Source organism: Squalius cephalus, assembly GCF_949319135.1.
Source record: "Squalius cephalus genome assembly, chromosome: 4".
Taxonomy (NCBI): Eukaryota; Metazoa; Chordata; class Actinopteri; order Cypriniformes; family Leuciscidae; genus Squalius; species Squalius cephalus.
The window spans coordinates 44,037,109-44,052,498 of NC_137125.1; the positions used below are offsets into that span (position 1 = coordinate 44,037,109).

At 38.2% G+C, this 15,390-nt stretch overlaps 1 protein-coding gene and 1 long non-coding RNA gene across 3 annotated transcripts in view; one reads left to right on the plus strand and one right to left on the minus strand.

Annotated features, from left to right (window-relative positions):
- Positions 1 to 2,718: 2,718 nt before the first annotated feature.
- Positions 2,719 to 15,390, plus strand: part of LOC307157792 — a 41,824-nt gene continuing 29,152 nt past the window's right edge. The window contains exons 1-2 of the long non-coding RNA XR_013821075.1: positions 2,719 to 2,775; positions 6,268 to 6,396. This is a non-coding gene — a long non-coding RNA (uncharacterized lncRNA). The remainder of the gene's footprint in view (positions 2,776 to 6,267; positions 6,397 to 15,390) is intronic.
- Positions 6,941 to 15,390, minus strand: part of shisal1a (shisa like 1a) — a gene marked incomplete at its 3' end in the record, with an annotated part of 28,669 nt that continues 20,219 nt past the window's right edge. For both annotated transcript variants that reach the window (XM_079869733.1, XM_079869734.1), the window contains one exon: positions 6,941 to 8,861. In XM_079869733.1, the coding sequence (XP_079725859.1) occupies position 8,861 (1 nt within the window). The remainder of the gene's footprint in view (positions 8,862 to 15,390) is intronic.

Consider the following 15,390-nt stretch of genomic DNA (forward strand, 5'->3'; position numbering starts at 1 on the left):
CAGAAGCAGTCCCAGAATTGATTAGTTGTAGACATGAAGTCCAGCTAATTCTTGGACTGGTGCCTGTTTCTAAAGACTGTAAGGAGGTCATTAGTCAGTCAGATCACCTAAAGTCACTTCTTGAGCACCACAAGAACCTTGGACATCTAGATACCAAGAATTTGATCAAGTCTGTTACATTAGCTACCGTTTATAACAGTTGTCTTTCATATTGTGATAACCTCCATTGCATTTTTTTCCAGACAGCCCATGAGTGCTGGAAATTGCATCCTGTCCAACTGTCTAAAGCAGGTGACTTCCATCAGCAGAGAGTAAGTCACGTCCAGAGGTTTGGCTGAAAGACCCTGGAGTCAGCAGTAGGAACATCTGAATGTAAAGAGACTCAGACAAGGTGAAGATGGAAGGCCTGCAAGAGGCTCTGGTTTGGATGATTCTGGGCTAACACTTCCAGAAGACCATATCAACAGATGGTACTGAAAAATCTCAAGAGTGATGCTAGAAGCTGCGGTCTTTAGCGTCCTTGTTAGCGTGCCCGCCTCCCACACCGGAGACCCTGGATTAATGGTTACATTTGGTGGCGTGACTCGGATGGGAGCGAGGTTTAGGGGGGAGTGTATGTAGGCTAGTAAGAACTGTGCATGTAAACATCACTCCCCTGTTCTCAAGAGGTGATCTAGCGACTGACGCTAGAGGCTGCATTCTTTAGCATCCTTGTTAACACGCCCGCCTCCCACGTCGGAGTCCCCAGCTCGAATCCTGCTCGGAGCGGGTTGTGTAGGACCGGTTACATATGTATAATGCACTTTCTGTGAATGATTAAAGTGATGACGTTTTCCAGATGGATCCTCTCACACCTTCTATTGTTTGCATTGCCCATTGAATCAGTCTCAGGAGGAAAACCTCAGGAAAGAAAGTCCACTCAACTGAGGTTATAGGAAGTGATACTGTAGTTGATCCCTTTTTTGCCCAACAGCTGCCACAATTGTGGTAAAAGGTACCGTTTCTCATGCTTATTGAAAACCCACCAGCTCACCCACACCGATGAGCATCCTTTTCTCTGGTACCTGAATGTGGCCGCAGTTTCTCCCATTCTCAGGCCCTCCATCGCCATCAACTCGTTTATGTGCCCAAACACATCCTAATGTCACTGAAAGATGTTCTCGAGGAAAACAAGCTACAAAAGCCGAAATATCAGACCTACAACTGTACTGCGGAGAGACCTTCAGCTCGCTCAGCGCCAGGAGAGACCATCACAAGAGCCACCCTGAAGAGGCAGTGCATCGCTGCAACGCCTGCGGGAAGCAGCTCAGCTGACTCCTACAAGCGACACATGCTGACGCATCAGCCTGAGAGACCATTACATGAGAGGGTACATGGGAGGGGTTTCACGTACCGATGCGCTCTTTTGGCTCATCAGCGCATGATGCACATCCACTCTGAAGAGAGGCCATAGTAGCCTACCATTGCGTGGACTGTGGGAAGGTGTTTCTGTACCCTGGGGCTTTGACGCAACACCAGAGGAGACATTTCAAAGATAAACCATGCCTTTGTGCACACTGTGGGAAAAACTATATGGAGAACTCTCTTTGTTCACATTCGGCCAGCCACGACACACGAAAACTTTCAAATGCACCTTGTGTGACAAGTCGTCATGTTGAAGGCCAGCCTGACCCTCCATAAACTCTCACACACAGGAGAAAGAAGAGACCATTCCTTTGCTGCGGAAAGGCTTTTTTATCCTTCGGCACTACCACACTGAACACAAACCTTTCCAGTGCCCAGACTGTGAAAAGAATTTCATGCAGTCCTGCGACCTGCAGGTCCACATGAAGCATCACACAGGCATATGGCCCTATTTGTGTTCTCGGTTTAAAAAGACTTTCTATATAGTTCTTACTGCCTCAAAGCACTTTTGGATGCACACTGAAGAAAAAACATTTCGGTGCTTGGACTGTGGAAAAAAAAAATTCAATAGTCATGTCATCTGAAAGTGCATTCCAGACTAGAAAAGACAGGGACGGGAGGGCATATAAAATATTACCAAGGTAGGCTATGTGACATACTTTTTTCATATAAGCCTATGCTATGTTCTCATACAAACAGGAATTTGTAATAATGTGGTTCATGTTATGTTTTATATCAGTGGTTACAGTGCAAGTGTATAGAACAACAGACGTCTTATTTAATATTTAGTAAGTTAACATTAGGGGTTTTGGGACATGTAGGCCTACAGGCTGTTCAGTGTGGGGCAGATGCAGTCTTAGCTAAAAGATTAAATTCAGCATATTACAGTAATGTTTATTATAACCTTTCTTTCTACATTTAATTACAAGTTAAGTCATTATGCGTGTTTAGGTCTAACGCCCAGTAGACGCTAGCGAAGTAATATCGAAAAAGTCTCGTTAGGTTACTTGAGGTAACCATAGCAACATGAGCGGTTGCCGACCGTTTACTGGAGCGGTTACTGTCGTGTATAGTCAATTATCACTTTTGTTGTAGATACAAGTTTTCCACAAACTTTTTTTTTTTGAAAAGTTTAGATAGTTGGCGTTTGGATAATTGTTGACGGACCTCGACAAACTGTCCCTCGAAAGTAAGTTAAGTTTGTCAGCTTTTTTGGTTTATATACGTATATTCTTTGCACTACCTGTACCGTCCGCCAGATGGCAGCAACACATTGCAATTAAATATGTTCCACACGTGCTCACTGTTGCTCACCGTATTTGTCAGCAGTGCAAGCCACTCTCAATAACAAAAACAAGCAGAAGGGAACTGGTATGAAACCATTTTTTTTTTTTACTACAATCTTAGTAAAACTAAGCTCTGGACATAGTTATTAATTAATATTACCAGCAGATGATTTTCATGAAACTCAAAATCATAGGCTACGCAAGTAACGCAAATCATACCAAATCTAATCTTTAATCCACAAATATTTCTGTTTGGGGTCACTCTGACCCCAACAAAGAAGCAATGCTGAAAACTCCATTAAAACATATAAAAATAGATAACAGTTAGGTTAGATGCATTTAGCATTGTTTTCATTTCCTGCTGTTCATGCCCTTAATAGATGGTTCCTTCCCGGTCTTAAAAGCATTTCAATGCCCTGTGTAAGCTGTGATTCAGAAAATCCCAGCATGAGAAAATGCATGACATGTATTGAAGCTTTATAGTGCATGGGTTTCATGGGCTGCTTTTGTGACACTTAAATGGTGCTTTGCATCCTTTTTAAAGTTTAAAAGTGTAACTTACCCCTCCAGTTTTTAAATTTTCCTTTTAGTGTCTACAGCAAGAAACAATTGTCATTAATCATGGGCTCCCAAAAAGTAAGATTCCTGCCTTTCTTCCTTTTTTTTCCCCTCACAGAGAAACATTAAATCAATATAGCTATATTAACACAAAGCAGCAAAGGGCAGACACTTGTGGGTGGTTGTTTGGAGTCCTTTGGTCCATTCACTTTGTAAGTGTTTCCAGCTGGGATGGGAGAGACCGGCGCCTGCCCAGCTGCTGAGCACTGACCTTCCACTTACAGCAGGAGTCATTTTGCAAGAGGAAATTTTACATTAACTCTGCATTTGCAGGCTATATGTTAGGGGCTTTTAAAAAATCTCAAACAAAGCGATACGTTTGCATATGAGGATTTTATGAAAACTTCCAAAATTGACTTCCTCTAAAATCATAGTAATCAATAATCTAAATGTAATTTCTGTATATGATCCTGCTGGATATTAACCACACAATACATGCGCAGAAGAGTTTTGATTCATTCTGAAGGCCTGCAGTTCTTTGTAACACCATAATGAGTTGCGTAAAACACAGGTGAATGAAAAGGGGCACATCAGTTTTAAGGGACAAAAAGGCTATTTAAACGTTTGTCCAATTTAATTTGAACTCGTCCGTATCTTGGGTTTTCTGTCTTCTCTTCATTAGCTTTACAAAACTGTGGCAAACACGGGCACCGTTCTTTCTCCCTCCATTTGTGTTATCTAATTTCCCTCCTCATCTCAAACAATCAATTACCTGGCTGAAGCGAGCCCTTAATGCCTTTAGCTGGAAATTGCCTTTGCGCCCGTGCAAGCCAAATAAACCAGATTAGCCAGTGGTGATTGAATTCTGTAGGGCGAGACCCTGACGAGGACAAATTCCCTCATCTGCCAAACTCCTGCAGCGTTCAGCTGATAAGTCTGGGTGAAAAGCTCACAAACCGTGTCCATGTTGGTGTTTTTACTTTGTTTCATAGAGCGGATTCCCGACCCTATCTGGTATTCCAGGGATTTGTTAGTGAAGAATTGAGGACAGACGTGTGACGACAGAAGTGAAGGTGTGTGTGTGTGTATAATATATATATATATATATATATATATATATAAATATCTTGAATTAAGATAGAATTGAGTTACATTAAAAAAGTTTTTATATCAGATTTTTGATTCAAAGCATATACTTTACAGTGGCGATTGCCAGTGAACACCGCAACACCTGCTGTCAGATAACAATGATTTTAATTGGAGATGACATGCAACGCTCACATAGAAAAAATAATTCGTCTGACCGTTGCAGTCATGTGTCAATCTATTCTGCATGTTCAAGTGGCCCTCAAGACATCGGATGAATGAAAGGCACAAACACACCTTGACACAGAAACTCTGTAATGTGGCTTGGGGTGACAGTCAGTCACTTTACTGCAGGAAACATCAGGTCTAGAGGTGTAAATATTTCTGGCATTATTGATTTCAATTACAGTTCTTGAAGTCTGAAATTGTTCTCTAGTCAATCCAATTTAATTATTTCGGAATTATTTTGAAAAATATGCTGATGGCAAAACAGTTTGGACTATATATACAAGTATTGTCAAAATAAGGCAGGCTTTACATTCACAGCCTCAATATTTGGATAAAACATTAATATACATTTATCTTTTTAATCCAATAAAAGGATAACTAACACAAAAAGACATTAAGTAGACTGTTAAATATGTATAATTGATTTATTATGTGATGGAAAATTATTGAACCAATAATTAAAACATAAATGAAGCCTGTTATTTATAGGGGAATATAGATTATCTTTAAATCAAACAGGGTTAGAATTAACACCTACATACTGTATCAATCGCATAACAAATAATTAACAAATCGAGGCTTGTTAAAGCAAATTTCAAATAAATTGTTATTGTTATTTTCCATTTTAATTGTAATTTTAGTTGAAGGTTTAGTTAACCGATAACCCTGCCAGAATATGCATTTTCAATTTGGAAAGAAAACAACAACTATTAATTTGCTTTTAAAATGCAGCAAATCAAGGCACTGTTAACTTTCTTATCAGTTATTAACTCTGAAAGTGCAAGGTGCATTGAATTTTTTATCATTAGATCAATGCATTTTTACAGGCCAAATCAGGAGGCTTTGATATATATTGTTGCCCTAGATGCGATTTTGTCTGGAGAGCATCTACATTTGAACAGGTGTGGAAAGCAACAGTGAATATCTCATTTGTGGCAATATCAGAAAAGATAAAGAGACGTGCTGGGAAGGGGCACCACTGAAAGACACTCAAACTGGGGCAGACAGTGTATCTTGGTTTTAGGAAGTCATTAGTTCTGAATGGATTCACATACCATCAAACACGGTCCTGTGAGGGTCATTTCCTATATTAGGTGAATGTAACTTTGGTGTGTCTAGTGGGCTTTGTGATATTTAATAGCTCTTCCGAGACCATGCATGATGAAGATTTAATGCATACGTAAAGAGCCATGCCTCTGCCTAATGAGCTAATCCGTTTAATGCTAACTTCACACCAACCAAAGAATCGCTTCCAGTCTCCCCTCAGACACGAGACGGCGGCAAGACTATAAATAGACCTTTAATAGATTAATGCAGTTTCTGTGATTTGTTGTTGAGGTCGGATCCAAAGCTTTCGGAACTAGTGATAAATGAAGGCGATTTTCAGATTATTGTCTCATTTCCTTCCTCTATTTCTCTTATCTCTAATGTCTTTTTCTTTATCGATTCTTATGATCTGTAGCTTGACTTTTTCTTCTTTTTTTTGAGTTTCACACCTGTGCCACACATTTCTCAGAACTTTTCTTGTCATCTCTCTGGCTTTAATGATGTGACTCTCTCTTCCGAACACTCAGACAGGGCCGGTGTGCCAAAAGCGCATCAGTCGGCGGCTGTGCCACTTTTGTGGCCTAGGGTTCCATGTTCAGACAGGAAGTTCAGAAATAGCCGGTCACACAAACTCATTTGAGCTGTGTTATCCCCTCAGAGACAAACTTCCAGCCCTGGAACCAATTAGAGCAGGAGGAGTCTCTCCACCAGTCCACCAGATGCGGCTTCGGTGTGAAGACTACTGTCGTTCCTCTGGAGAAGTCATCAACAGCACCTCTGTTCTAAGGTGAGATGGAAAACTTTGGAGAGTGCTAGGTCTCACTTTTCTTTGACTGGCTGGCGTGTGAAAGAAATGTAAAGGGGTCTGAATCAAATTTTCCTTTGAGATAACAGAATTTGCTGAACTATAAAAACATACAGGACCATGAAAAAACTGAAAGAACCATCAAAACAAGAGGTTTCAGAGGACATATACATATCAGTATTAAAGGCACAGCAGCAAAAAAGGGCTATAGTCGATGTAAGAGGATGGGAAATGATCATGATGTAACTGTGTAATATTGTTGAGTATTCATTTATATGTTTGTTGATGATACATACAACTTGAAATGTATTAGTCATGTATGTAAAAATAAATAAATAATTAACCTAGATTCAAAAACTTTTTTGTTCATGGTTAGTTCTTGATACCTAATTCATTAAATAATGTTAACAAAGGAAACCAAAGAAGCTACCAAGAAAAAAGGGAAAAAAAAGAGTGATATGCATATGGCCAATTTAAAGAAGGATAGCCATATAAATAGATAAAAAATAAAATATGTACATTCCTTGGAGGGGAGTTAATGTTTTTATTAGATGATTTTATGCTCACCAAGGCTGCACTGATTTGATAAAAATACAGAAACAAAACAGTAATATTGTAAAATATTATTGGGATTTAAAATAGCTGTTGATGGCAAAGCTGAATTTTCAGCATCATTACTCCAGTCTTCAGTCACATGACCCTTCAGAAATCATTCTGATATGCTGATTTAAAAAAAAAAAGTTTTTCTGCTTAATATTTTTGTGGAAACGGTGATACTTTTTTTTTTTGAGATTCTTAAATGAATAGAAAGTTCAGAAGAACAGAATGTTTTAAATAAAAAATGTGTAACTTTAAATAATGTGCTTACACTTTTCATCAAGTTAATGCATCCCTGCTGAATACAAGTATTAATTAGTTTTTTAAAAGTCTTACTGATCCCAAAATTTTAAACGGTATGTGTATAAAATAAGTTCAGAAGTAGATAGAGAGAGAGATCTGATAGACATCCAAAAACACTGCAAAAGATAAATCTTTATTTCTCCCAGACTGTAACAGTAAAAAGTTAACAAGTGCAATTACAACTCCGCTGCCCCCCCCCCCCCCAGCCAACTACCGGCCCCATAATAAAAACAGAGAGAAGTTTAACAGGTGGACGGCCATATCACACTTCAACTGAGGTACCAACCACTATCACAGAACAAGGTGCTAGGCATGTACTACAGATTTACTGTAAGGCAATTTATAACCATTATAACTTATTACTCCAAAACATAACATATCTCTCTTCCCTCCAAGAGGGGAAAACTAGTTTCACCTTAAATAGATAAACGAAATCACAACAATTTCTCCTCTATACACAACACAACCTGTGTGTTATTGCAGGTGAATACTCACAGCCTAACAGTGGCTACTTTTACCTATGTCTAGTTGGTTTCGACTCAGTGCACAAATTCAATAGGATTTCTACAATGAAGTGACCGTCAGTTATCTGTTTATCCAGATCTACACTCCATGAAGCAATGCCACTTAGTCAAGTTTCAGGTAAAGTTATGGTTCTTATGGTCGATAAATGACATTTTCTATTGCTTTATGTAGAAATTATTTTCCCAACCTAAAATTTCAGTAATTATAAATGTTTCAGAGTTTCCTAAATGGTGAAGTCACTTCCTTGAAACAGAATGAGAAAATTCCGAATCATAGTCAGTTTCGAAATCTAAAGGTGTTGTCACATGAGCAAAATTTCGTCAAAAGTTTGCAGGCAAAAAAGCTTTTGTCTATTGTACTATAGCAATGTAAAGTCACTTTCAAATCAGACCAAGCATCTTTCAACTTAAACTCGAAAATCTGCGTTATGAAATTTTATGCCCTCACGTGAAATTCCCAATGAAATGACTGGATTTCGTCCTTGGAAATTCGCAGAACAATAGTAAATGTGACCGCACCTTAAAATACTGTAAGATGATGTTATGGTTAATCCTGTTGGGTCAAATTAAAGCGGATATAAAAAATCTTTTTTCGCTACTTTCAAGAAAAGCCAACCAATGACTTCAGAGCAGTGCAAACATGACATGTACTGTAGAGATTTACGGACCCATCGGTCTCTTCTCTGTCTTTTCGCAAAGTCCTATTCCCTGCATCTAAATCTTATCTTCCGAAATGACAAGGCAAGGTAGTGGGTGTCAAAGACAACATTCTCATTAAAGTCCTTCCAAAAGTAGATCCTGCTGAAAAAGCCTGCTCTGATTGGGCAGAGAAAGTCATTTGCAGCTGTCAGTCTCATCATCAACATGTGGAGAAAATGCCATCCAGCAGAGCTGCAGGAGGTCGCCGGCACAGTCCGTGTCGTCAATGTAGATGGGGCCAGGAAAAGAGTCTAAAAAAGAGTAATTTTCTGGCTGTTCCTCCTTTGTCATACCAAGTATATCCTTGGGATCAAAGCTGGATATCTAGAGAAACGGAGAGAGAGAGAGCAGATCAAGATTAAAATTTTATCCGTCAATTGACACTCATATTTTTGTGGCTCAGGCATCAGAAAGTATTAAATACGCAGTATATAATCTTGGTATTTCACAATACAAGCATGTATTCTCTGTCAGTGATGCACGATGATCTTTTAAGGGAAAACAGGATCTCCCAGTGGAACAGATGTGTTGATTAGGCCCTTGTGGATGTTATAATCAGACACCAGCTCTGTAGCCGCGGGCAAGCCAGAGCACGATTGAGCTGTGCGTTCACAAACAATCTCAGATCGCATCTCAACCTGTTTACATGTTGATCTACTTCACCTTACGGAGAGACAGCATCCTCGCACACACTTTGGATTGCTAATAAGGCCTATTACAAGTCAGACGGAAACGACAGTCTTTTCCAAAAAGCTTTTATAAACAAAACGAATATAATGTATTTTAGGTCTCAACTCAAACTTACTTTTCTCCATCATAAATATGAGCTCATATTACACATTTGTGTGGGTTCACAATACAAGTGGGTACAATACAAGCTTAAACACTTAAACACCACAAAACTGAATTTCAGTTTGTTCCTCCTTTTCTTTAAAAAATAAATCAGCTAAAATCTGGAAGTGAATGGGACCAATCCGTAAACGTTAAAAAAACTCATCATTTCAAAAGCATAGCCGCAAGATGTAAACAATTTGCACGAAAACATGATTTTAGTGATTTTCCATGATTTTTCATGATTTTAACCCTAAAATTAACCTTAAAAATGATGAGAACAGCTTTACAGCTAAAATAATGTACAAGTTTTAACTAAATTAATGTAAGAGCTTTTATAAGTATATAAGTTTCACATTTCTGCTTCCATTTAATATATACAGTATATCTACTATACACCACTTGTATTTAGTCTTATCAGACATCCCCAAACTACATTCCACTCTAAAATGGATATTCTGTCATTGTTTCTTATTTTTATTGTACATTTATCCATCATTATATTGAAAAAAGTGACCAGGACATTCTTCAAAAATTGGTTTTGTGTCCCAATGAATGAAGAAAGTTAATATGGGTTTGAGGTGAATAAATAATAACAAAATGTTCCTTTTTGGGCGTATTATCCCTTTAATGTTGTTTAGTAAATGTCCATTTTGGCAGAGCTAGAACGGGCACTTGACTGCTGGTACGCTTTACTTGAGTTATTTAGAAATAGCATAAACATTTGGATCCCTCTGCCACTTGAGTGAGACTTGTGAGCCTCATAAATGGAAATGTCAGATAAAGACAGAACATTTAATCAACTCGTTCCTACAAACTAATCCTGTTTGTAATGATGAATGCCTGACTCCGTTCAACTGCCTGATCCTTACGCTACTCTGAACGTGGTCAGATTTTTAAGAATTTTGTCTTGGCAAAAGTTTCGGGAATGTCCAGAGCTTTGGCCTACTTTAGAGAAGGGGCTGTCTGCACAGAGCACCATGCTCATTTATAATGCATTACAGAACGCTTTTAAGCAATGTAGGCCAGGAGCGCAGACAGGTTTGTTGGTCTTGGAGAACACGCCTCTAAGGAACACACCGTTGTTCATGAAAAGAGTTGAAATGTCACACACAGGTCTTCCCTAACTCTACAGGCGTCCTGGAAAATACTCAGAATGGAGTACTCTAGATTTAGTCTTTACTCCCTCTCCACCAAAAGAAAAAAAACACTGAGAACATGTATCTATATTTATTATGTTCACTAAAATCATTTTATCTTTTGCAAAATGGATGTACATATTTATATTTATAGCTCATTACATAATTATTTATTGTAGTATTATATATTATTTGCACAACACCAGCTAAATTGGGTAAAAATATCGAATTGAAACGGTAAAACCCGGCGCCATCGTTACTGTTCGTATAGCTGTGTACAAAAGGCTGTTTTGTTTCCGACATGCGCTGTAAGCGGTAGACCAATCGCAACAGACTGAGCCATGTGACCAATCAGAGCAGTGTATCTCTCTAAAAGGAGGGGTTTAGGGAGACCTGATCCTTTATCAAACCAATTCAGACACTGTGAGAAAAGAGGTGATGCTGCAATGTAAATTTTGAGAAAATTAATTTGTTTTTACATTAGATACATGTAATCATATTACAGAAGACTTCCAAAACAAAGGAACCTTTAAAATAGTATAATAGGGGCACTTCAATTTTTCTTTACTACATTTTTTTGTTCACTAAAATACTTTTTTTCTTTTACAAAAAGAAAATTTGCAAAAAGCTGGAAATTATACACCTACAATGCAGCTCTATTAAGTCATAGCTTTTGCTGGAAAACAGCAGCATATGCAAAACATTACTGATTGGTTTGTTGGTTTGTTGGTTTGTGGTTTTCAGCACATTCTCACTGCTTATTACAAGACCATCACAAGTCATTTTCAAAAACCTCATCTATGTTAGCCAGCTTGATAATATCAGCAGAAGTATAAGTTGCAAAGCAAAAAAAATTGAAATGAAATTTTCATTAACTGAAAAGCAGAAACAGCTGATTATATCTGTATATGTGAAAGAAAGAGAGTTCCTCTAAACCAAACACGAGGTCTTAATCCAAACCAAACCCTTCGAGTATGAGAGCTGAGACAATGGTGAGTCACTTCACGCTGAGATATTTACACAAGATGAGCACTGCCCTCTGTGTGCAATAGAAATACCAACTGCCCCCACTGGGCTTGCCTCCACTCCACAACCCCTGAGAGATGATTGTTTTGGGAAATGAAGCAGAGGCGTTCTGATGGGAAGTGCTCTGAGTTGGTGACATTTAGATGAAAATATCAGTTTTCTCCGACTGGAGTCCTTTCAGAGGAAAATAGCTAAATTAATATGTTTGAATTACAGAAGACTAAAGGCCAATTCACTCCGCACAGACGAGCAAGCTGGCCGTTGGATTAAGAATTTTAAGAAAAATAACTGTCATGATCACACTGCCCCAACAGACACCGACAACAAACGCTAATTGAACATGTTGATTCGGGTGAAAATAAACCCCGACCAATGCCAACAGATACCGACAGGCGTCGCACTGATCCGACAAACTGTTTAGTTTAGTTTATTTTTTTAAGCACATTTCTACTACCTCAAGTGCAGCCCAAAGTGCTGTACAAAGCCATCGATAAAACCAAACACAGAGAATACAAAACACAACAACATAAAATAAATATTTAGTTCTCTCCTGGGTCAGAGTCAAACGGCAAGCTGTAAAAGTGTTTCTTCAAAGCCGTTTTAAAAGAGGGCAAAGTGGGGGCAGAGCGGATGGCAAGCGGCAAGTTATTACTGTGCGGTGTGAATTGCCCCTAAGGCTCTCGGTATCAAATGCAAATTGAGTGGTAATTTTAAAACAATGCTCACTGCTACACTCCATTACATAATGAAAATTGAGTGTCGGCTTTGCATAGTGTGTCAAATTCTCTGCTTTATACACTTTCTAATTGGTTTAAAAGCTTGTTATTAAAGTAGAAGTGCAGACTCTATCTCCTAACATAGCTTACCGCCTCATTATTCATATTAAATGCCTGTTGAAGACGTAATGATGCTTTGGCCATTACAGCAATTGTGGTTTTTGTCTGTAATTTAATTAAAGCCTTTAGGGTATTCAAAAATATTCCCATTTTTCTTAATTTCTTTTCCAACCCAATACCATTGCCATCTGGAATCATGATGAGGAAACTCCAAAACAGACAAGAAATGCAATCACGAAAGCTACGGGAAATCACTATCTCCACTCACCACTAGGCGAGAAATTGCTTAATTATTATCAGATGGATTCTCTCTTATGCAATTCCATGAAAATTTTTATTTTATTCAGTGATATGCAATTTGTTTTGCTGCCAACAACAGTCCAGAGTCTGCAGGCAGCCGTGCTCTCGGATGTACGAGTTTGGTCTGTAGCAAAGCTCTAAACATCACTCTGATAATCACTCAGATCAAGTGTTTTTCATTTGGCGTAGCCAACGTGATATTCAGTTACTGTTGTCCCTTATTATCAGAAGTGAACTGACCTCTCAGAATCACATTCAGTGTTCACAAACTGTGACATTAATACCATGACTCAATAGCAAACCTCAGCTTTTACACTATTATCTATACCCTCGAGTTAGCGAATGTATTATTATTTGCATTTTTGTCCATGCAATGAAAGTCAATGCTGTCCAAAACTACACTGGATCCCTGTTGACTTTAATTGCATGGTCAAAAAAACACTGATACATTTTCCAAATATCTTCTTTTGTGTTAAAAATGACAGGTTTGGTAATAAAATATTTAAAAACATATTAATTAATATGATTTTTTTGTAGTTATGTCAAACTGTACAATATTTTATCGGGTAGAAATTACTGAGAGATTTGCAATCATTTAAACCAATAGATGACTATAAAAGTCATGTAAATTCATTGGTCATAAAGACCCTGAAACCTGAAGAACATTTGGTTACACTTTATTTGATGATATCCTTGTTACAGTGCAGTTTGTAATAATGTAATAATGTTATTACTATAGTAACTAATGTAAACATGTAACAAGGACACTGTAAAATAAATTGTTACTAAACATTCACTTCATTTGTATATTGCCACAGTTTCTATAAATAAAAAATAAGAAGCTTTGCCATTAGAGTAAGTACCAGAAATATCTTGAGGAATATACAGGTGCTGGTCATAAAATTAGAATATCATCAAAAAGTTGATTTATTTCAAGAATTCAACTTAACAGGTGAAACTAATATATTATATAGACTCATTACATGCAAAGTGAGATATTTCAAGCCTTTATTTGTTATAATTTTGATGATTATGGTTTACAGCTTATGAAACCCACAAAATCAAAATCCCAGAAAATTAGAATATTACATGAAATCACACAGTAATTACACAGTGATACCATGGTCATTGAACCAGGTTTTGGTTATTTTGGCAGTGTGGGCAGGTGCAAATCCTGCTGGAAAATGAAGGAAGCATCTCCATAAAGCTTGTCTGCTGAAGGAAGCATGAAGTGCTCTGGAAATGTCCTGGTAGACGGCTGCGTTGAGTGGACAGCACAGTGGACCAACACCAGCCGATGACATGGCTCCCCAAACCAACACAGACTGTGGAAACTTCACACTGGACTTCAAGCATCTTGGATTGTGTGCCTCTCCATTCTTCCTCCAGACTCTGGGACCTTGGTTTCCAAATGAGATGCAAAATTTGCTCTCATCAGAAAAGAGGACTTTGGTCCACTGTGCTTTATTAAATCCAGAGTCAACGCAGCCGTCTACCAGGACATTTTCAGAGCACTTCATGCTGACTTCATTTTCCAGCAGGATTTGCACCTGCCCACACTGCCAAAAGAACCAAAACCTGGTTCAATGACCATGGTATTACTGTGTAATTACTGTGTGATTTCATGTAATATTCTAATTTTCTGGGATTTTGATTTCGTGGGTTTCATAAGCTGTAAGCCATAATCATCAAAATTATAACAAATAAAGGCTTGAAATATCTCACTTTGCATGTAATGAGTCTATATAATATATTAGTTTCACCTGTTAAGTAGAATTCTTGAAATAAATCAACTTTTTGATCATATTCTAATTTTATGACCAGCACCTGTATAATTGGACATTGGGGCTTTGGATTCAAAAAGTTTGAGAATCACTGGTTTAACAAATGGGTTCATTTTCTGCTTTAACTATACTCCCAACTCCCAAATAAATTCAATATTACACAAATTGGGGTTTGGGGATAATTCTTCAATCTGCCTGCTACTTCAAAGTAATGACATTTGGACCTTTTTGAAAATAATTGTAAAAAAAAATTTTTGACTTGCTGGAAGAGAATCTTGACACAGACAGTCTGAAGGAGAGTAGAGGGAGGCTTTAACTTCTAAATTATCTCCTGCCAACAGCATGCAGGTGCAGGACTTTAATTAGCAGCACATGTGCAACACACACACACAAACACACACAGATCGACCAGGCGGAAGGGGGCAGAGAAAATCACATTAATAAATTAGATTTTGGGCGCTGTTGAGATGGCCATCCAGCATTAAAGTGATCATTGTCTATCATTTGTAGTACAAGTTCATGGTGTTGATTAAAGCACACTTTAGCATAGTGATTGTGAACACAGACATGAGAGAAACTGCATTTCAAATGCTTTGATGTCAATTACATCTCAAGTGTGCCAGTATTCAATTAACCTTATCCTTCAAAATTCTTTAGGAGTCGAACAGCCAGACCAACTTTTTGCGCTCACGCATCTTATCTCTGAGCCGCAAGAACTCTATTTCTCCAGCTTCTTCAAAGTGCGAGACGCATCATCATCATATTACACGCTAGATTCCACTCGCCTGCCTCCAGACGTTCCACTCTCAGATGACAGGACAGGTGTGGAAGGGGAGGGGCGAGAATGAGAGAATGGAAAGCTCATTGGCTCGTTTCGGAGTTCAGTCTGCATTTCAGAAATCTAGCTTGAAAAATATCTCTAAATCTGTGCGTACAC